This window comes from Cyprinodon tularosa, unplaced genomic scaffold, assembly GCF_016077235.1.
Source record: "Cyprinodon tularosa strain WSP-4 unplaced genomic scaffold, ASM1607723v1 ctg558, whole genome shotgun sequence".
Taxonomy (NCBI): domain Eukaryota; kingdom Metazoa; phylum Chordata; class Actinopteri; order Cyprinodontiformes; family Cyprinodontidae; genus Cyprinodon; species Cyprinodon tularosa.
Window position 1 is genome coordinate 358,151 of NW_024039294.1, and position 22,905 is coordinate 381,055.

The following is a 22,905-nucleotide window of genomic DNA, read 5'->3' on the forward strand; positions in this document are numbered from 1 at the left end:
ATGAATTTGAGATTTTCATTTGTTGTCATTTGTAATCATCAAAATTAAACAAAATAAACATCTGAAATATATGAGTTTGTATGTAATGTATGAATATAATATACAAGTTTCACTTTTTAAATGGAATTACTGAAATCAATCTACTTTTTCATGATATTCTAATTTTATGACCAGCACCTGTATGTAAAAAAAAAAAAAAAAAAAAAAAAAAAATTGTGATGTGCTCTCTACTGTCACGAAAATATGTTACATTGTGACGATAACTAAATACAAATTGATTTGGGCAGATCAATAGATAGCCTGCAGCTCTTCCTACAATTTCAGAGGAATCAAGTTACAATTTAAGTATTTGTGCAAAGATTTTTCTAAAAATTGAGGTACATATATTCCACCTCACAGCTGATAAAACTTTCACAAACCAAGCTTAAGTAAAAAAAATAAAAAATAGCAAGATGTCTTAATGCCCTGCTATTAGAAAACAATTTTCTGTGCCTGCTTTCACAATTAAATGATGGAAAATGGTGAAATAAGCAGTTAAAAACCGCAGCATTAGAACATTCTTAACCACTGCCACTACCATGACAGCCACGTCTGTCTTTTCTAAGGGTATCATTACCTTCTTAATGTCATGCAGTAATAGCTGGTATTATGGGCATGCCTAAAATTCTTTATTAAGAAGAAACTTAGAAATAATAAATGAAAAGCACCAAGCAAGCAATTCCCCTAAAGTATCAAGAAAGCAAATCCCCATTTGAAAAGAAATATCATGATAATAGAAAACATCAATGTAGTTGAAACTTACAGCTTGGCATTTAGTGACCACCTCATTCTTTTCCTTATTAAGCTGATTGTTCTGCTCCTCGAGCTCATGGACCCTGGAAAGGAGCAGCTCACTCTGCTCTTTGGCTTGTTTAAGCTCTTCTCTCTCCCTCATCTCTTCCCCGTCTGTGTGAGCGTGTAGGAGTGATAAAAAACTCTGACCCGCCACAGCACCAAGAGCCATGCATGAATTCACACACACTTTGTGCAAGGCTTAGTACTCCAGCTCAGTCAACTTGCTCTTGACTGAAACTCTCTGGATGGTCCACCCCCACCACCGTCTCTCTCACATTCACTTATGCTCATGTTACCCTCTAAAACATATCCGCATGTATGCATGAATACAAAAACAAAGACATATGTGTGACCACATCTTGTTGCTCCCTAATTGACTGGCTTCCTACCGACTTTGGATCGTAGCCACAGTATGAAAAAAATATATATTTGGAAATTTGCATTTTTACAGCTTTGTGCTTTGGGAACAAAAATTCACTGAAAAATGAAACAGTGAGTTTTTGTGTATTCCTATAATGGAGATCACTGGGTTATCAGGTTTACTGGTATATATTCACACCAAATCCAATTTTACACAGGTAAGCATACAAAATATAGCAGTGGATCACAAAATTATATATTATAATTAGTGTTGCATCAAGACCAATACCGGTATCGGGTGAGGCCCCGATCCAGCACTAAAATGGTGGTATCGGTATTGTCGAGTACCAACAAATAGGGCACTGATACCATTTAAGTAGGTTGACCAGATGTCCTCTTTTTCCTGGACATGTCCTATTTTTCATACCAAAATCATCCAGGATTCTACGTGCTGCACTGTAATTGAAACACACCAGGCATTCGAACCGAGCCGTCAGCTGTGGGGCTGGTCCGGGAACCCCGGGGGCAGGGAACCATTGGAGGTAACAGCGGTTGGGTGGAGCTATTTGTGTTCAGGGCGTTTTGGGTCAGTGTTTTTTTTTTTTCCTACTGTCTCCCGCATCTCGGTCTAACATAATTGGATCTGTTGTGTTGAGACATCTGATTTCCAGTCACATTTCCTTGCTTAGAGAGTAGCTACGTGGTTGGAAGAGAGACACACAGCAGCACTCAGTGAATACTAACCGGCAGCTACTTTGATGTTTAAGTAAAAGTAGATGGGTTTCATTAGAGATGCCACCGAAAAATCTGTTCGTAGACATACAGAGCTTTTTCAGCTAAAAATGGGAACAGATTGTAAGTTTAAACAAGTTGGTATTATAACGCAGGAAGCTTGAGAAAACATAGTTTGTAGTTTTTTTACTAGTTAAAAAAATCTTGGCTTCTCTTAAGACCATGACTGCCAATTACAGGTTAAAATTAACTTGTTTTTTAATTTTACAGACAGAATCAGACTGCAGAGCTTCTGCATATATTTGAAATGTTGTTTCTGGCATGATTATATTAGTAAATAGCTTCATAAATCTTTTTAAACAAAGCACATAGAGAAGTAGGGAGGGGTTCAGATTTAAAGGTGAAACAGATTTACTTGTATATGCAACATGCAATAAATCTCCAAGTTTACCACAAACTTGGTGGCCCCGTGCTTCCCCAAAGCGCAGCAAGGCAGGCGGGTGGAACCATACCGTCACCGGGGTCCATGGCTCGGTTCGAGCCACGGGCTATTTTACATCTATTAGTATGCAGTTCTTCAAATATACACACACACACACACACATCAATTTCAAACAGATGGTATTGGTATCGGCCAATACTGCACAGCCAGGTATCAGTATCGGGGCTAAAAAATTGCATCGGCGTAACACTAATTATAATACAATATATCTTAACCACAAACGGCTTTTTATGCTTACTCAAAAATACATTATTTTTGATAATTCCTTCCCTAAAAAATTTTAAATATCCATGCTGTCAGTTAAAAGTAACAGTTACCTTCAGATAATATATCTAGTGGTCATGAGGAAACTAAAGCTGTCCTGCAATAATCTTTCTAATTAGAAAATAAAAACTTTCAGAAAGGTTGCTTTGGTCTTATTTTTGAGTTTTTCTTTTGTCTTTTATATTACATTTTAAAACATACAGCAACATTTTCAATTTCTTCTAAAAATTATAATAAAATCATTATTTTATTTTCATTTTAAATCTTGCTTCACTTCTCTTTAAACCTGTCAAAACGAATTAATTTCAGTTTAATCCAGATTAATGAAATCTAAGATTACACACTAAATAAAAGCAGCTTCAAGTTAGGGGAATTTAATTTATTTAGTCAGTTCCACTAGATATATCTAATTAATGATTATAAAATCCTACTTCATAAACCGTTCAATTAGGAATCATTTATTAAACACATTTCAACAATATCTGCTTATTTTTAGATACAAGAAATAAATATCAGACATAACCAATTAGAGATGTGAGATATCTTTCATAAGAGAGGGTTTAAGATATTAGTAATTGAACATACATTTCAACAAATGTTTCAATTTTGCTTCTTAGTTTTTTTTACTACTATATCTTTTATTATATTGTGTTTATTGTCATCTTTCATTTTTGTAAAGCTGACTACATTTCCAGCACATTCTGGTATTTTTTTTTTATAATGAGCAAACATTTTCTTAATTACGAGCTGGTAATGTATATTAAAACTTTACTATCTACCTGCTACTTATAAGCTTATTCGAATAAATACCCCAACTTTTTACATTTGTACAAGTTATCTTTGTGACCTCAGCTGAGCTCTCAGGCAAGTTTGGGTGAGCATTCCTTCACCCAAACCTAATCACGACATGGTACAGAGGCCAAGGTTCAAAGGTAAAGTTCAGTCAGATGACATCGTTGTTGCTGTTATGTGTGCTGCCATTTGTTTCAGTGGTGACCCTTTTCCTTATCAGCTATACTTCTTCAACAGGCATCACTTCTTCTGACTCTCAACAGATGTCTGTGAATTCCTGATACCGTTTCTCTGATGTTCTACTCTTTAAATCTGGTGGCAAGCTGTCAGAGCAGAACTTAGTTTCACCTTAGTTTGTTTTTCAAAGCAAAAGATTAAAGATAAGTTCAGCAAGGCTATTTTAAACCTTTAAAGGCAGATGCCAGTATGAATGTAATTACAGATGGAAGGTAACCTAAATTGAAACATGAGAAAACAACTGATCTGAAATCTTAACTTTTGAACTTTTGAAGACATGTATAAATGAATAAAACATGTATTTGAAATTGGATTAGATGTCTGCTGGTCGTATATTAACAGTAAAATTCTTTTACATCCAAATTCTGTTTGTAGCAAACATTGGAAATCTTGTAGTAAGACAAAATAAAGAAAAATCCCCAGAAGTTGAAGTTCTCATCGGTAAAATCCAATTTGTCCAACCTTGACCTAAAAATCCATTATGTTGTGAAACAGTCACACCATAATAATCTACCTCTCAGTTAATACAGCCATTCTTGAGAAAGCTGACACAGTGATAATGGCTAGTATTGGTATTATTTAATCTGGAGACTGACCCCAATGTTTTTACTGGTTTTCTGACAAGCCACTGGAACAGAGCTACAACGGGTCTAAAGTCTAAGGTAAATAGAAAACATGATGAATCTGATAAATTATGATAAATCTGTCAATGGAGTACAGGATTTTGGTGGCTTTTAGGTCAACAGTCTTAGTGGTAGCAGAGGAGAACTTTCATAAGTTCTTGATTTTTATAGGACTGATGCAGCATGCTGTGAGGATGGCATGAAAGAAAAAAAAGAAAGATTTGCAAAAAACAGAACTTGGGCAGGGAGAGAGGAGACAACCAGAGAAGCTGGTGAATATTAACTGCAGCGTGTTGAAGCGCAGGTAAACAGAATCTACTAATTAACTGAAAGCTTGGGCAGAGGGAGAAATTATTAAACAGGGATAAGCAGGGAAAAAAGCATTGGAGAAATTAAAATACCCTGTCCAAACAGACAAAAGCAAGACATAATGATCCAGATTAATTGACATAATCAAACAAATTAATTGAATAAATAAAAGTAATATGAAAGGTAACCTTTTTAATTGTAATAATAGAAATGTTTTGTCACAGTACAATCGTTTTTTTCATGTAAAATAGCAATGCTTTAATGGTGGAAGTTTTGTTTGTTATTTTCCATCCATCTTCCTCAAATGTATCTGTCATTGTCGTGGTGGGGTTGGTGCCAGCAGCCTAAGGCCAAAGGTGGTGCGCACCCTGGAGAGGTTGCCAGAACATCGTAGGGCAACACAGAGCCACACAACCATCACTGCTAAGGACAATTTAGAGATGCCATGCAGACCCTGGGCCGAGAATTAACCCAGTACCTTCTGGCTGCAGACAACAGCGTTACTAACTCCGTAGTGGTGCTAGAACATCCTCTGCATCAGCACTTCAAGATATGATGCCTAGCACGCAGTGCTAACTGTGCATCGATCCTGTATCTATGACCGCCAGCGCCTGCTGAAACTACGGTCATCAAGTGTCTTTTCTGGGCTTGTAAATACAGCCACTCTTGACTGCTTAAAAAGCTTCAGAGTGCTTCTGGCAGACGTGCACAGTGCAGTGGACCCAGGGACCAGACCATGCTGGAGAAAGAGCAAATAGAAGTGTTGTGCAAGGCTACGAAAGTAGGGCTGCAGTGGCGAGCTAACAGCTACGCTAAAAACAAATCCCCATAAACTGTGGCTCCCTTTAATCCTGCTCTCCAATGTCCGCTCACTGGACAACAAAATGGATCATCTTCAACTTGAACTCTGCCAATGAAGGAAATTAGTAACTCCATCATCCTGACCAAGTCATGGCTTAACTCGTCAACACCGGATACTGCCGTTAGCTTGGAGGGGCTTATATTATACCGCACCGGGGGTTGTGCATCTACATCAACAACAACTGGAGTAAAAAAGGTAGATCGGTTGCCAGCTTCTGCTCTCCAGACATCAAATTTTTGACTGTTAATTGCAGACCCTTCTATCTGCCTAGAGTTCACTGTTGTTAGCATCACTGCTGTATATGTGCCCCCCAGTGCTAATAAAAAAGAGGCCATGAATGTTCTCTACCAGGCTATCTCTGACATTCAATCTGGACATTTTCATCATTGCTGGGGATTTTAACCAGGCTAATTTGAAGACCTAATTTTTAACAACATTTGGACTTTGCAGCAGAATGCTCTAGACCTGGTTTATTCTAACATTAAAGATGTATCTTTAATGTTAGGTGCATCTTCACCCCAACCTCGGCTTGTCAGACCCCCCTATCTGTCATGCTAATACCTGCATACCGGAAGCAGCGTATCACAGCTAAACCAATAGTGAAGCAGGTCAGGGTGTGGACTGAGTGGGCAACATAGGCACTCAAGGTCTGTTTTCAATGCTCTGACTAGACATGTTCAAAGCTGCAGCTACAATGACAACAAGATCATTATTGATGCGTATTCCACGACTGTGTCAGCCTACATCAACCAATGCATTTAGGACGTCAGCACCACAAAGAAAATTATTGCCCAGGCCACCCAATGACCCTGGATGACTGGGGAGGTTCAGAAATCGCTAAAAGCCTGGAACTCAGCCTTCAAGTCTGGTGACAGAGAGGCAGTGAGGACAGCACGAGCCAACTTGAACCGTGCCATCAGCTCAGTGAAGCAGCACCACAACCAGAAAATTCAGGATCTCTTTCATGATGCCAGCAACACCAGGAGGATGTGGCAAGACATACGAGCAATTACAGACTACCACACAAACACCCTAACCCCCCCCGGTGGGTGTAGCTGATGCTGACTTCCTCTATGGACTAAACAACTTCTTTGGAAGGTTTGAGGCACTAAACAGCAGCCCAGTAGTGACAGCTGTTCCCCATCAGGGAGAAGAGGCACTCTGCCTTGACACAGCCAACGTCTGGAAGACTCTGATTAGAGTGAACCCGACGAAGGCACCAGGCCCCGATAACACACCAGGGCGGATGTTCAAGGAGTGTGCAGGTCAGCTGGCTGGTGTCCTCACAGACATTTTTAAAACCTTGCTGGTCCAAGCCATAGTCCCAGCATGCTTTAAGTCTGCCACCATCATTACAGTCCGAAAGAAGCCTCAGGTCACCTTATTCAATGACTACCAGCCTGACTCCCATCACGATGAAGTTCTTCTCCCCCGCGCTTCACATGAGTTTAGCACACTTGGAGGAGAACAACACCCATGTGTGGATGCTGATCCTGGAATTCAGTTCAGCTTTCAAAACCATCATCCCACAGCATCTGATAGGAAAACTGGAACATCTGGGCTTCAACACACCCCTTTGCAATTGGATGCTAGACATTCTCACTAACAGACCTCAGTCAGTCTGGGTTGGACAGAAAACCTCTGATGTCATCACCCTAAGCACAGACTCACTTTAAGGCTGTGTTCTGAGCACACTGCTGGTCATTCTGATGAAACAGGACTGCATCCCCAGGTTCACCACCAATCACATTGTGAAGTTTGCATAGGACACTACGGTGGTGGGCCTCATCAGTGACGACAACGACCAGAACTACAGAGAGGAGGTGGAGCAGCTGGTGGACTGGTAAAGAGATAACAGGCTGATCCTGAACTTGGAGAAGATGAAGGAGATCATCTTCGACTTCAAGATGAACCAGCCTAACCACACTCCTCTGCTCATCAATAGCTCAGCTGTAAAAGTGGTCAAAAGCACCAAATTTCTGGAGTGCACAACACAGACACCCTCACCTGGACTGTAAACACCACCTCACTGGTCAAAAGGGCACAGAAGTGCTTCTATTTCCTGTGGAGGATAAGGAGAGCCCACCTACCCCCACCCACCCTCCCCACCTTCTACAGAAGCACCATAGAGAGTGTTCTAACCAGCTGTCTCACTGTGTGGCTGCAGCGCCTCAGACTGGAAGAAGGTGAGACGAGTGGTGAGAACAGCAGAGAGGATCATCGGGGCTCCTCTTCCCTCCAAAAAAGACATTACATCCCAGTGATTCGTGTCCCAAACCTGTAACATCATCAGCGACCCCTCACACTACCACCATGGACTGTTCTCCCTCCTGCCCTATAGGAAGAGGTTTCAAAGCATTCGATGCAGGTCCAGCAGGTTCTGCAACCAGCTTTATCCCCACTGCCATAAGACAGTTGAACTGTTGAAAATCTAATCATCTCACAAATTGAGACTCTGCATCACACTGTAATTATTATATTTGCACTGGATGTCAATTTTTAAAATCCCTTTAAATAGAATTCTACTCAGTGTTTCTACTGCATTTTGTACCATATTTATTGAATTATTTTTGTATATTTTTTATGCATTGAAATTTCGTTTTGTATACTACGACGGAGTATTAGGGCCACACATGAAGAGAAAAAATATTTTTGCCATGACGAGATTAAACTCGACATGTCGACTTTAAAGTCGACATGTCGACATTAAACTCAACATTTCGAGAATAAAGTTGAAATGTCATGTTGAGTTTAATCTCTACGTGTCGACTTTAAACTCGCCCTGTCGACTTTAAACTCGCCATTTCGAGAATAAAGTTGATATATCGTGGCGACTTCAATCTCGACATTCCGAAGTTTGGAGAAAAGAGCAACCGTGCTCCACAGCTGCAGTCTGCGTTTTAAGAGTGAAGGTAGTCTTTGACGTGCTGCAACTGTATAATCATCACAGAAAGCGGTGGCCTACCAATAATAACGTAACGTCTTTCCCTATGCTTACCCAGGCTCGCAGTTCTGAATTTGAGAACATGTCAGTCATTTCAACTTTATTCTCGAAATGGCGAGTTTAAAGTCGACAGGGCGAGTTTAAAGTCGACATGTCGAGTTTAATCTCGTCATGGCAAAAATATTTTTTCTCTTCATGTGTGGCCCTAATACTCCGTCGTAGTATACACACTGTGTATACAAAATTACAATAAAGTTGGTCTAAGTCACTGTGAATCCCTGTTTATTTCTGAACACTTTTTAATTTACCACAGTCTACTTTTCTTGTTTAACTTTTGAAGAAAGTTGAGAGGCTGAGCAAACATCCTTCTAAGAGCAAAGTGGGGCCCAGCAAGAAAAGTTTGGGAACCTTCAATAACCTCACCTGTAGGAACTGCAGATACCAGCAACACATTTTTATACAACCAGCACCAAAGTATCATTTCTTTCTGAAGAAAACACAGTCTAGCTATTAATGTCAAGGTATGGTGGAGGTTTTTGAGGACCCAAATACAGAGATGAGGAGGCAGAAATGAGTTTACAGATTTAATGGAATTAGTGGCAACAACTGCTTAAATCCAGACAGAATAGACAAGGAACTTAGGATCCAAAACAAGGAGACACTGGGGATGAACATACTAGCAATGAGGAACTGCAGATGTAATGTATACATGGGGGACAGAACAAAGAATGGGCTAATGAGATGATATGGAGCAGGTGTGGAAAGAAGTAACTAGAAAGGGAAAGAAAACTGTCACAAGGGGCCAACAGAGAGTAACACAAAAACACAACACTGACAGAAAACAACTACAAAGACAAAAAAAAAAATACTTTGCAACTAAAAATAAACTTAAATAAAGGGCAGAACCCTGACAACTAAACTGATTAGGTGGAGGATTTTATCAGAAATATTGCAGCTTAGTACTATATCATATCTGCATATTGGTCTTGTTTATAAAATATAATAGCTAGACAGCATTTCAACATAGACATGTACTTCAGGATAATAGAAAAGTAGCTCTGCAACACCTTTTATTAGCTTTATGATGGTTGCAGAATCATCTTATACTATTAAACACATCTAAATTTAAGATGAATTGCATTATTCATACATTTATATCAAACTGTATAATGTGAAGTAGCAATTTTTTCTGTTGGTTATGCTTAGGATGGTTCTTTAAGAAATCTGATTAAAAATGAACATAATAAAATTAACCAATAATTAGTTCCCCTTTTAAATATACTTGGTATGTGTGTTTATAAGATTAGAAAAAGAGAAGAAAATTATTCTTTGGGACAAATATATGGAAAAAATATACTGTCTAAGTGTCCATAGGTGTTAAAATTTTCTCCGTACACATCTTGGTTAATGTGTCTTCCTGTATACCTTGCTTACATCTCAAACTCCCCAACTGCATGCTGTGAAATAAGAGTTTTTATGGTGATCAAGCTGGATTAAATAAAGCAATCACGGACAGAGCTCCACATACCGCACCATTGCTTCATAGTGCAATCTTTCATTCTTGTTATTTATGGCAGCGGGTTGCCTAGACCCGAACACCTTCTTTTGAGACAAACCGCTTCCTTTTGCATTTCATGTTTAAAGTACTAACAAGCATCTACATGTAGTTTTAACACAGCACCTAAAGCAAAAACTGGACTGTCTAATTTTTAAGGAACATGTTAAAGAGAAAACAAAGTGGAGGCATATGAAAACCTGTTAAGCTTGAGTTATGGGATCTAGAAAAGAGCTGTCAGTGTTCCACTTCGGAGACCTGACAACCAATATATCTGTCAAACTGGCAGACAGGGAGACACAGTATCATCTTTCTCAAGTGTGCTTCAGTAATTGCTGTGTTGTCTAAATAAGATTAAGTCCAAGGGTGTTATAAGGATTAGCCACCTGACACACTTGAACTTCCTTTACCTGTAGTCAGTTTGAACATGCAATGCATTTAGCTGTCAGAGGCGGACTACCAGACATACTCAACATTAATCTCCAGGCTGATGCCAAAGGAAGGCAAAAGAAACCCAAAGGAGGATAAAGATAAATGTGAGCCTTCAATCGTTCTCCTTCAGAATATTTACAGGGATCAATTTCTTAAAATAGATGTTGCGGAAAACATCCATTTTAACTATTCTGTTAAACCCCAACATTTTTTTTTCAATGTATGTGTTTCCTATGAGCAAAATTTTCTTGTATGGACTTGAAGCTTGGAGGATTTCCATACTTTCTCAGTCTAGGAGAACAACCATTTCAATAGTGTCTATGGGGTTCACTCTAAAACATAAAACATTTGTTTGTTAAAAGACAATTAGAAAAAAAGGTGTGTACATATGTTCAGAGCCTAATTTTTGGCAAAAAAGATGCTCACGGGCCATTTTTTCTAACAAAAAAAGGGGGCATTGTGCAGGTTTAAATGTGAATGTCTATGCCATTTTTTTCCAAAATATTCCCATATATTCCATTGGAATTGCCCTATATGTAAAACTATTTTCTCTTTATAGTTTCCTCTATAGGCTCCATTATGAGAGAGTTATTCAGAATTTGTTCTCTGGGTGTGCAAGCCTGGTGATCTGCGCACTCTCATTCACCTCACTGAACCTACTTTCTTGATTCTCCCCCACTATACATTCCCTAAATGTTCCCATAATACTTAAAACCTTCTTTCCTCAAGACATTACGCAGGTCTGTCTGGTGTAATGTCAACTTGTTGCCAGAGGGGGCAACCTTCTGCATAAACACTAAAATCTGCGCTATGGTCTATAAGTCAAAGCCAAGCTGAAGAATGTTAAGGCTTGATCCAAAAACCTCAAATCTGTAAGAAAACTTATGTCACAACAAACGTCGCCACATTAAGTGCTGTCTGAACAGTACCGGTATTTAGAGAGGAGCTAGGATAAGGAAGCAGTAGGCTTCCTAGAGCTAATGCTCATAGGAACCTCTTCAGATCTTTAGCCAGCACTAGAATCTATAATTGGTTCACCACAATTCCTTGCAGGAAAGAGAGTATATAGCCACAGCCCACCTCATGGAAATTTAACAAAAATACATTATTTCCTGACTTGTACTGTGTGTAGCATGTCCAAATATTCCCACTTTCATATGTTTCAGATTTTTTGATCAATTTGCTACCTTTGTACAACTTTTCTTTTTTTTTTGCCATTCTTTTCCAGAAGGCTGTTATCCCAATTTGACCAACATCATTCATTTGTGCTTTTGCTGCTTATGGAGCTCTTTTCTACCCTGGATTATGTTGGTGAAGGGATAGGAGCTTGAAACGTAGTAGGTCCAATTTGAGGTATTCCGATCGAGAGTTAAGCCCATTTTAAGTTCCATGTATCCATCTATCTTCTCTTGCTTATTCCGTCAGGGTAGCGGGGCGGCCAGTGACTATCTCTGGAAGTTAACGAGAAAGAGGCGGGGTATACCCTGGACAGATCACTAGTCTGTCACAGAGACACAGGACACACAAATTCACAGTCGATTTAGAGAAGCCAATCAACCTACCAGTCATGTTTTTGGACTGGAGAGAAAATGCAAACTCTGTGCAGAAAGAGCTCAGAACCCAGATCCTTTATCCTGCAAGTCAACAGTGCTACAAACTATGCCACTGTGTGGCGTAGTTTGTAGCACTAATTATTATGTTTAACATTAAAAACTTTAGAGTGTCTTTGGCATAATTTCATGGTAAACACCATCAAGATTAATGCTTGGCATATATTCTTTTACTTGATTATGAAAATGTGCTTTTCGTATTTAGTAATGGCAAATTACAAGATATATTTCCTTAAAAATACAATACAAAGAGCAAAAGAGTGATCTAATAATTTGTTTTATGACTGTACATTACCGTGGCCCTGAAGTGCTTTATGTAGTTTTGTTTTTCTTAATGTAGTTGCGCTTTGCTTTACGTAGTTTTGTTTTTCTTAATGTAGTTGCACTTTGCTTTATGTAGTTTTGTTTTTCTTGATGTAGTTGCGCTTTGCTTTATGTAGTTGCGATTTCCTTAATGTAGTTGCGCTTTGCTTTATGTAGTTTTGTTTTTCTTGATGTAGTTGCGCTTTGCTTTATGTAGTTTTGTTTTTCTTGATGTAGTTGCGCTTTGCTTTATGTAGTTGCGATTTCCTTAATGTAGTTGCGCTTTGCTTTATGTAGTTTTGTTTTTCTTAATGTAGTTGCGCTTTGCTTTATGTAGTTTTGTTTTTCTTGATGTAGTTGCGCTTTGCTTTATTTAGTTGCGATTTCCTTAATGTAGTTGCGCTTTGCTTTATGTAGTTGCAATTTCCTTAATGTAGTTGCGCTTTGCTTTATATAGTTGCGATTTCCTTAATGTAGTTGCGCTTTTAGATTTGTAGTTGCAGTTTGCACTTCAGGGCCACTGTAGTACATAGATCAATTTCCATAAGAATTCTGCATCTCATATAGATCATTTATACATCATTATTAGGCATAAACCCCAATAACATCAAATCTTCATTATATATTCGGTGACATTCAACCTAACTATAATTGTTTAACGTAACCTAGCTCCAAGACACCTTGAGGATTAAAACTATTTGTTTTTATAAGGCGAAGCAAACCATATACACAATTTCAACAGCTCTTAAAATAAGGAAACTGCCTCTAATGATTTGCTTATTGAATCTGAAACACCCTGTAGGTATGTACTGTTTCAGAATTCATTTTGAACATCTGCAAAGTACAATGATGTACAGTAGATTTATGACTTTTGTCATTTGCAAGGGGTTTTCTCTCCTTCAGGCTTTTAGAAGTGGAAAAATTAAGTTGCAGGCAGTTGCTAAAACATCTGCCAGTCAGTGTTAAAACAGGTGAGAGCAGGGCGACCCTAACAGTATCTGATAAAGTTTAATTAAAGTTTCACCTGAGTCGTTTTATATAAGCTGTAAAAATGTACCTAAAGTATACTATGAAAGAATCAAGAGTTACAAATCTATGTCTGTAAATAGTGAACATGAGTGAGGCTTCAACAGCTGCTCTCACTTTTCCTTTCTATCAATGCATGGATTTAAATAATTGCACCTGAAGTGGCAGATTTTTCAGCTCTCCAGATGGGTTTAATAACACCTGATTCTGGATGTCCCATATGAGCCACAGCGCACATTCTCTTTGCTTCACCTCACTTACTTTAGTGCTTTCTGTTCTTTTATTCTGAGTTTGTTTAGGTAAAAAACTGTTCTTGTATGACTGGAGCGCAGGGTGAAGCCTGGCCTCTGGCTGAACTCTGGATCCAGGTCACAGAGCAAAGCACAAGCAGCCTTTGATCACCATAGCACCTCACCGTTCACTTAAACTCACATGGTCAACTGACTTCAGGTCAGGTACATTACAATCAGCTTATAAATCATATAAGCGACAGCATTGTTGGTAGTAATTATTCTGAGCAGGTAGCTATTGACATTCGAAAACACAAGATTTTTGTTCTGTTTGTTGCTAATCATTATTAGGCTGTGGAACCTGAGTGAAATAACCAAGACGGACTGCAACTCAGATACATGAAAGACAAGAAAGACTTTAGCAGAGAAGAACAGACTGTTATCTTAAAGTCGTAGGGAAGCGGCTGTTCCAACCGTTGCATTTCTGAATTCTCCCGAGTGGTGCACGACTTTATACGAGTGAATAAAGTGAATGTGATTAGTCATTTATCAAGAGGGTGGGATTGTTGTGGCTAAAGGTTCGCAAGTTTGGTTGTGGCCGATTTGTCGGAAGCATCTTGCTAACCAAAAGATGCAAGAGGAGGAGAGTTTTGTGTCGGAGGTCATGGATGAGTCTCCTCCATCATACATTTTTTGTTTAGAGAGCGGGGAAGATGTTTGCTTGCAGCCGTACATGTTTGAGCCCTTGCCTCGCAACGCTGCCAGTTCTGTTAGCTCTACTCCTGCTGAAGACACAGACGTCCATCCCCGTGAAAACTGGGACGGAACTCAATGGTAAAGTAAATGATTCTTATTTCAACTGCTGCGTATATTAGCAGCATATGAATGAAGATGCTATGACCGAAAAAATTTGATTGACAGATGATCGTTAATATATGATTGGCCCAATTTAGGTGTACAGGCTGAGGTATAGCTAACTGGCCTGCATAAGATAATGAAAAGAAAAAACAGACTATAAGACAGGATTTTTTGTTTTTTTATAAATATTTTCTAAATTTCAGGACAATATCGCCTGATAAAGAGTACATTTATATACATGTTTAAGCCAGAATGATTTGAAATTAAAATATATTTTCGCTACAACTTTAGGAACAGAATTCTGCTAATCTGTGCAATTTAGAGGAACACCTGTGGGTGGGTTTTCTATTGGGCCTAGTTGACCAATAGAGAGGAGAGAACTTTCCTCTTTTTTGATCCAGCTGTGCATGAACATTAAGATGTGCTCATGTTGTGCATTAGTATATAGAGGGATAACATAAAAGGTATGCATTAAAGATGTCCAGATGTCACAGTTTGTGCGGAAAATTAGCAGATTTTTCACTTCTGTCATGCTGTCCCACAAATGGAACTAATGTCCGGTGCTTGACTGGGTCTAATTAGAAGAAAAGTCCAAATAAATATATTTACAGATGCTTTTCCTAAATAGGCTGAGCAACAGTCATTGTCACAGAGAAACCCTCACCCCCTTACAGGAGAACAGGACACCTCACCTGTTCAGCCAGGCCAACAATCCCCTCTAACGACCCCCCTTTCAGAGACATAGACAGGTATCGGGTATTGCAGGCTAACAAAGAACCCAAATGACAACCATTCTTCTGGTTCTGGTTATAAAGCCTTTAACTTAACGCTATTTCTGACAATTGAATTGGTGGATTGCATTTAAACTTTTTGGGAAACTGTCATAGAGCTGTGTCATTGTTGCAACGTCATGCTGCGCACAATGACCAAGCTGCGCATGATGCTCTTAAATAAAGCAGGTAAAGGATTTTATGACAAAATTTGATGCATTTAAAGAAAAGAAAACGCAGCCATAACAAAGACTGAGGAATGGTTAACGACACTCACAGGTTATTCTCAGAGAGCTGTTTTGTGAAGTTTGCCAAAGTGATTTTCAATTTTGATAAGAGGGGAGCGCAATGTTAAGCAGCATTGTAAGTTACAAAAGAAACCAAAAGGAAAAAAGTAATTGCTTCTCATCAGCATCCTAGTTGTCCCACTTTTGTTTTTTTTTGTGAACTGATCAACCTGAGTGAATGTCGGTCTGATACCCGGTTCAGACTCAGCGATTATTTCTGTATTTCCGGTTGCGGGAGCATTTCGGCCTCAAGTGGAAGATTTAAATTATCTTGGGGTCCTGTTTACGAGTGAAGGAGGGATAGTGGGAGTTTGATAGACGGATCAGTATGGCTGCTGCTATGATATGGATGCTGCACCAGTCTGTCCTAAGAAGAGAGAGCTGCACTTAAAGGCAAAGCTCTCTATTTACAAGACTGTCTACATTTTCACCCTCAACTATGGTCATGAAACCTGGATCATCAATGGAGTTCTCAGCTTTAAAACTTATTGTAGTTTCTGCTTTGTTTGTTGGAAAAGAAAACACTTTAATGTACATCAACCTTAACATGACCATGTGACCAGATGTTCGAAATTACACACGGGAACAATAAATAAGCAAGGAAAAGCAATAGACACTTTTTTATTTTTTTAAGGGAAAAGCAATGGAGCCGAGTGAGTCAGCAACACTCAGTGGATGTGCAAAATGAACTAAAAAATGTGTGAAAACATGCATGAAAATATTGTATACCAAAGCGAATAAGACGCAAGTAAAATACAATTAGAAATGCTGGTCAATGAGGCTGGGAGCTACAGATGCGGCGGCATTCAAATAACCAAGTTATTACAACTGTTGTCTAAGAGTTGTGTCGACTAACCATATAATTTCCTGTTTTAATACTTGTTTTAACTATTTCCTTATTTTTTTAAAGTTAGAAAATAGTTTTTAATGTCATTTTTTCATGAACAAAGAATTATTATATATTATTATCTTATATTATTGTTTGAAATGTGAAACTGTAGAGTATATTTTCGAAACACTGTAAATAGCTCTACAATATTGCCAGTAGATAGTGAAACAATTATTGATCATCTACACCAGCTTATCCTTACTGGGTCACTGCGAGGGCTGCTGCAGGGAACATTGGTTGAGAGGGTGGCATACAGCCTGGAAAGGGTTGCCAGTCAATTAAAGAGCAAAACACAACTTCTTAAAGACCAACTGGCTTGTAGACATTTTTGGGATGATGAGAGGAAACTAGAATACCCAGGGAGAACACATGCACCTACACAGAAAACATCCAAACTTAATTCCAAAAATGTTAAAAAAACAATCCACTGGACTTTGTTTCCAGGTTGTTTGTTTCCAAGGATTATTTTTTACTTATTTTGGAATCACTATGACCTGAGTGACTGATGATCTTCATCACCATAGCCAAGTTTAATGCAGAATGCCCCTTGGAGAGCATTGTAATTAAGGACTTTTATCTGTCTAACCCATTCCCTGTTTCTGTTAGCATTCTCTCTAACGTCCCCGATGCCTTAGTTATGCCCCTAAATCTTTATAAACAGAGATTTGAATTCAAAATGACTCCTATGGGAGGTGTTCCAGGCACCTCCCACAGGGAAATGGTCCATGAGGGGCCCAGGACACGCTGGAATGATTTTCTCGCCTGCAAATGCCTTGATTTCCCCCCCGAGAGGCTGGAGCAGGTAAATGTCTAAGGGGAAAGTCTGCACTGGAAAAAAAATCTAGATATTAAGTAGAAATTTCTTAAATTAATTGTATTTACCCTTATTTTGAGTAGTTAATTAGATGATTGCCAAACTAATGAGTATTTTTACTCTTAAAATAGGATATTTAGATAAAATGCACTTGAAATAAGACAATGCACTTGTGTTTTCTTATTTTAAAGGGAAATTTTTTTGTTCCATTGGCAAAAACTCTCTTTTAGCTTCTCAATTCAAGAAAAAATGCACTTAAAATGCAAGAAACATTACTTATCTAGATTTAGATTTTTTCAGCGTGATAGGTGGAGAATAAGAAGCACAGGTATGATCATTAAAAGCCCTTTTTGCATATGGAAGAGTTTACCACAAATGTATACTGTATGAATTTGCACGTGGCAGTGACTGATTTTTAAAACAATGCTGGAGTTTGCTTAAAAATAATTAATAGAATTCAGGCCCATGGTCTGTAAAACCCAAAGATCCAATGAAACAAAACATTTCCATCTACCGCGGTGCAAATAATAAAAGGTTTTTCATTCTTCTCTCTGATTTTAAGCATCAGTCAAACAAAAATGCTTTTTCTACACATGTGGTTTAAAAACTAGCTAGAGATATAAGTTGTGTTTAATATTTAATTAATGAATTAATTGATTCTGTTATATGATGTCACCTTTATATAAGGATATAAGTTTCTCAGGGGGTTACTGTAATCATTAAAAGAAAAATATTTTGATTGCAAGATTGAATTTACTGAGACATCATTCTAAATGTTTTTGAGATAACCTCAATTAGACATTTAACCTCATGGAAATATGAGACATATTTTACATTATGATTTTTGTAACAAGAAAAACCAAACAAATAAAACGACACAATTGCTAAGGGATTAAAGAGGGACAGGAGCTTCAATAACAAACACACTTCTGACCATCAAGCTGTGAGGGGTTCACAAGGGCTTAATCAAAAATAAAAATAAATAATTTTTTCTATGATAATGAGGAATACTCCCAAATCAAAATCCCTTACATTGCCAAACTTCCCCGATGCAGTCTTCCGGCAAACTCTAGCAAAGGATATGCAACATAGTACTCAGAGGAAAGTTGAAAAAATTCAGTGCTCCCTCTCACACTACCAGAGGTCCATGTGCCAAAAGTATAACAGCATTTCAGTATCTGATAAAAAACCATCGCAGGTTGGTGAGCACCTTACAACTCCTCTTTACACAAACATGTTAGAGGCAAATATGATGAGGACTTAACGACAGCATAACAGGGTAATCATCTACTGCAGCAGATCTAAACAAAACATGAAGATGCAGTTGTACCCTGAAGGTCAAGACTTGAATGCGATTGGAAGTGCAGTGGGACCTCAACAGATACATGCAAATATAAATGATCACAAGAAAACAAACCTCATTAAGCTGAAAGGTATAATAATGTTTTTCTCTTTAGCTGTTAGCTGTGGTCTGCTGTAACATCTTGCTGGTGTCAATTGCAAGAGAAATGTTACTGACTTTACTGACTATGCTGAGCACACAGTGAGCCAAGATACTATCACCATAGACAAAATAAATACTAGAACATGCAACGGTTGCTGCAGTGCCTTAAATATTGCCACCATCTTGGAGCAGTCGCCCTAGTAGGCAGAACCAAAACAGCAGAATATGCCTCAGTACTGTGCCACACATTTTTGTTCAAATCAACAGGCTAATTAAATTAGAGCTTAGAGCAGGGGTCTTCAATGTTTTCCAGACCAAGGACCCCCAAACTGATGACGAGATGGAGCATGGACTCCCTAATTATATATATGCTTTGTGTTATATCAAACTGGTCTGACAGTCACTCTATTACACATGTAATGAAAGTAATTTCTCCCTTGGATTATTCAAGTAATTCTAATTCCTGGTTAATGGGACAGGTGTTGTAAATGAAACGGTGCCCAGCTTGAAAGAGCTCCTGTGTGTCGCTGAATGTGTGCATTGATGACTGAAAGACATCTTCTGCCTCCATTTATCTGTTTACTACAGTGTGTGAATTCATGTTAATGTGTATTTAAAGACATTTCAATTAGTGGAAAGAATAGCAAGTTTAATCAACCAAAAACTTTGCAACTCCCATGCAGTACCCCTGCGGAACCCCTAGGGGTCGCGGACCCCCTGTTGAAGACCTCTGGCTTAGAGGATTACTTAAAAGTATAATGAGGATCTTATTGTTGGTATTTTGATTAGAATAATACAGTATGTCCACCAGTTAGTTATATTATATGATACATTATATCTGGTGCAGGTGTTCAAACTGCTGTAAAGGCTAACAGAGACTTTGCATTTGTCTGGATAATGCTGCACCAAATGTATGTCTCTTCACCTGTAGAAATGCATCATAAGAAAAAAAAAAACCCAGCTTAACAATCCTTGTTTAGGAGTCTTAACTCATGTCAAACTTACTCTGTACTCTGTAAATATGACTTGGAGCAGATGTCTCTTGAAAGATAACTATGTAATATGTATGACTATATATCTATGTATATGTTTGTGAGTGTATAATAAAGAGGGGTGAACGGACCAACAGATAGATATACTCAGTCACTATAACCATATTATATATCCCTGTAATATATTTTTATAATTTGAAGTACATGTATGTGTTACTAGATATAAATAAGTATTTAGACATAAATGAGTATAGATTGAAATTATTAAATAAAAAGATATTTAAAGGTGTTATAGACTTTTGCCAAATTCTTCAACACATCTTGTCAGAGTGTTTTTACTTTTTATTTCATTCAGATTATCAAAATACGCTGAACCATCTTTATACACATAAATATGATAGCTGTATTTAGAAGGTTTTTAGTAAAAAAAAGCATGAAAAGTTCAGTTTTCATGGAGCTACAATTGATTAAATGTGCTTATAACATCATTGTGCCAGTCAGAGAGAATTACAGGAGTTGAACAGGTGACCTTTCCAAGATGGCGGCCCCACGGCTCTACAGCGCCAATAGGCTATAGCAGCCCATGAGGCCTCTACTCTTTATACATATCTTTGTTTATCGCTCTTAATTAGTTGTTAGAGAAGAATCTTGTTTTTCAGAAAACATTAAAGCAGGAATCAGGTGGAAGCTAATATCTTAGTTCCATTTTAAGAGAGGCGTATTTACAGCTATATGGGAGCAAACAGGTTCACAGTATCTTCACCGGTATATGTCAAAGTGTTATCAAACAGCATTACTGACACATATTACATTGGCTGTATAAAGAATAAAAGCAGTCTGAGCTAAATCTGGAACAACAGACGACAACCTTATTTGGAAAGTCACTTTTGTTCAATAATGTAAAAAAAACATATAACCCAATATCGAAATAGACTCTTTGAAATGTTTGTCCATTAGCCAAGTGCCAGGAAATGTTTCTTTTTTACTTTCTGTGAAGTCTGTTGAAGATTCAACCAACAGTCAGTTCCAGGTTCAAGTTCTGCTTTTTAACTAATTATACTTTAAAGGAAATGCATTCAAGATTCCTCATGTTTGCATTCCTAGGTGCTGTGTGTGTGTAAGAGACAGAGACAGAGAGAAACGGAATGAGAAAAGACTTCAGGATCATTTTTACAAACTGGCAATATAAAATGATCTACATGGGGGCTTACACAATAAGTGAAATGCCCACTGCTGATTAAGTAGACCCTGTGCTGCAATGGTGTGGGCCTCTTGAGTGGAAGAGCCGTCAAACAGGCTTAGAAGCTCAGTGAAAACAAACTCTGACAGAGGTGAAAATTAAAAAGGGTGAGCAAAAAAAGGAGATGAATAGATCAAGAAGATTACAAGAAGACGAAAGCCCAAAACACTAGCTGTCAGAGGACTAATAGCAGGTTCCTTACATGCGCCAGGGGTCTGCCGTGGAGGCCAACTTTGGCCCTGTACTGGTGGAAGTCAGTCTGGATCACACACACTCTCTTTTCCATCCTCACGGCTCGTAGCCTCCCATGCTGTTTTGGCCTGACCGGGATCCGGGGAAGGAGTGAAGCATGCACGTGTGTGTGCTCCTTGGAGGATTGCTCTCAGCAGTGGGAGTGTGTGAGGGAGTGCGCCGTGCCTGTTACCTGACCCTGAGAGGAGCAGGAGGGAGGGTGTGTGGAACGAATGGAGGATGGAGGGAGGTGTCACCCCCCCCCCCCCACATCCACACAGAGACACACAAGCACACACGCACAGGCACATCCCTCCACCCTGCCTAAAGCCAAACCACCTTGTGACAGCAGGGAAACACAGGGAGACAGATTGTTAGACTTTCACCGCAACATGTTTCTTTTTCACTCCGGAGAAAACCGAAACACAATGTTTGCCATCTTATCTTCTCTCTGATTGCAAAGAACAACACATTATATTATGGGCAGAATTAATCCTCCACAGTACACTGCAAAAAAATTAATCAAAGAAAGTCAATTTTTTTTTTAAAATAACAGCATTTTTTTTAAATTAAGCAGGTAAGTGAGACTCATTGCCAATGGAATAAGGCAATTTACATTAAAACTAAGAAAAAACAACTGCAGTCTCTTATTTTAAGTGCATAACATCTAACTATTTTATTTTTCATTTATTTTAAAAGTAAAAATGCTCATTCCATTGGCAGATCTTCTTATTTAGCTGCTCAAATTAAGGCGAAATACACTTAATTTAGAAAATGTTTACTCATTTTCAGGTCGTTTTTACAGTGTATGTTCGAAATGTCCAATTAACCATGTTTTTGTACTGTGGGAGGAAGCCGGAGTACCCGGAGAAAACCCACACATGCTCAGGGAGGACATGAAAACTCCATACAGAAAGACCCCGGGACAGGAATCGAACTGCCCACGCCCCACTGAGCAGCCCACAGAAACAGCCCGCTTCATCCTTTGTCAATATTATTTTCTCTAGCTTCCATTTTCATTAAAAAACACTTGTCTCCACTGCCTCCTTCATTGCAGGTCACAGCCAGAACTAGTCCCTTTTGCAACATGAATGCAAACAAAACATCAGATGTTTCAATTTCTGAGAATTTGGCTCTAATTAATTAGCAGATATGGCAGTGATCAAATTTCGCAGAATTCACAAAAATCCCGCCATACCCAGGGGGCGGCTCCAGAGCACACAGAGATAACATTGAATTCCTTTGCTGCAGCTGTGAATTTTGCATCTGATATGAACGTACCTAAGGTTTTGTAACCCTACTCAGGCTGATCATTGTCACCACATTGTTTCTTATCTGTTCTTCAGTTTCTCCAGTTTGGAACATTATGTTGCTTTATCATATATTAAAATCTAGTTATATTTAAATCTACCGACAGGTTCGTTTCATATGATTAAATGATGACTGAATTAATCTACAGGTGTAAGGGTAATTAGGCCCTCGTTATAGCTCGTAAAAAAATTAATGAAAAGTTGTGGCTAATCTTGAGAACTTGGGATTAGAAAAGCAAGCACTTATATTTTCATATGGCTCCAGTTTTTTGTTTTTTTTTTCAACAGCAAAATGAAGTGAACCCCCCCCCCCCCTGAATGTTGGAACTGTAATTATACAGTCATATGATTACATCATTTTTTTTTTTTTACCACAGTGTTTTTTTTGTTGTTTTTTTTTTTTTAAGGCTGCACTTTAAAAAATGATATAGTCTACAGAGTTTTACTTAACGAAA

The 22,905-nt window shown here is 38.4% G+C and overlaps 1 protein-coding gene across 2 annotated transcripts in view; it reads right to left on the reverse strand.

The window, feature by feature from the left end:
* Nucleotides 1–21,305, reverse strand: part of LOC119796728 (putative uncharacterized protein MYH16) — a 101,202-nt gene extending 79,897 nt beyond the window's left edge. The window contains exon 1 of one of the 2 annotated variants that reach the window (XM_038305409.1): nt 21,112–21,305. In XM_038305409.1, coding sequence (XP_038161337.1) covers nt 21,112–21,195 — 84 coding nt within the window. In that variant the 5' untranslated portion in view covers nt 21,196–21,305. Of the gene's footprint in view, nt 1–802; nt 1,019–21,111 lie in introns of those variants that run through there. The other variant, XM_038305406.1, reaches the window with a different exon arrangement.
* Between the last annotated feature and the right edge of the window lie 1,600 nt (nt 21,306–22,905).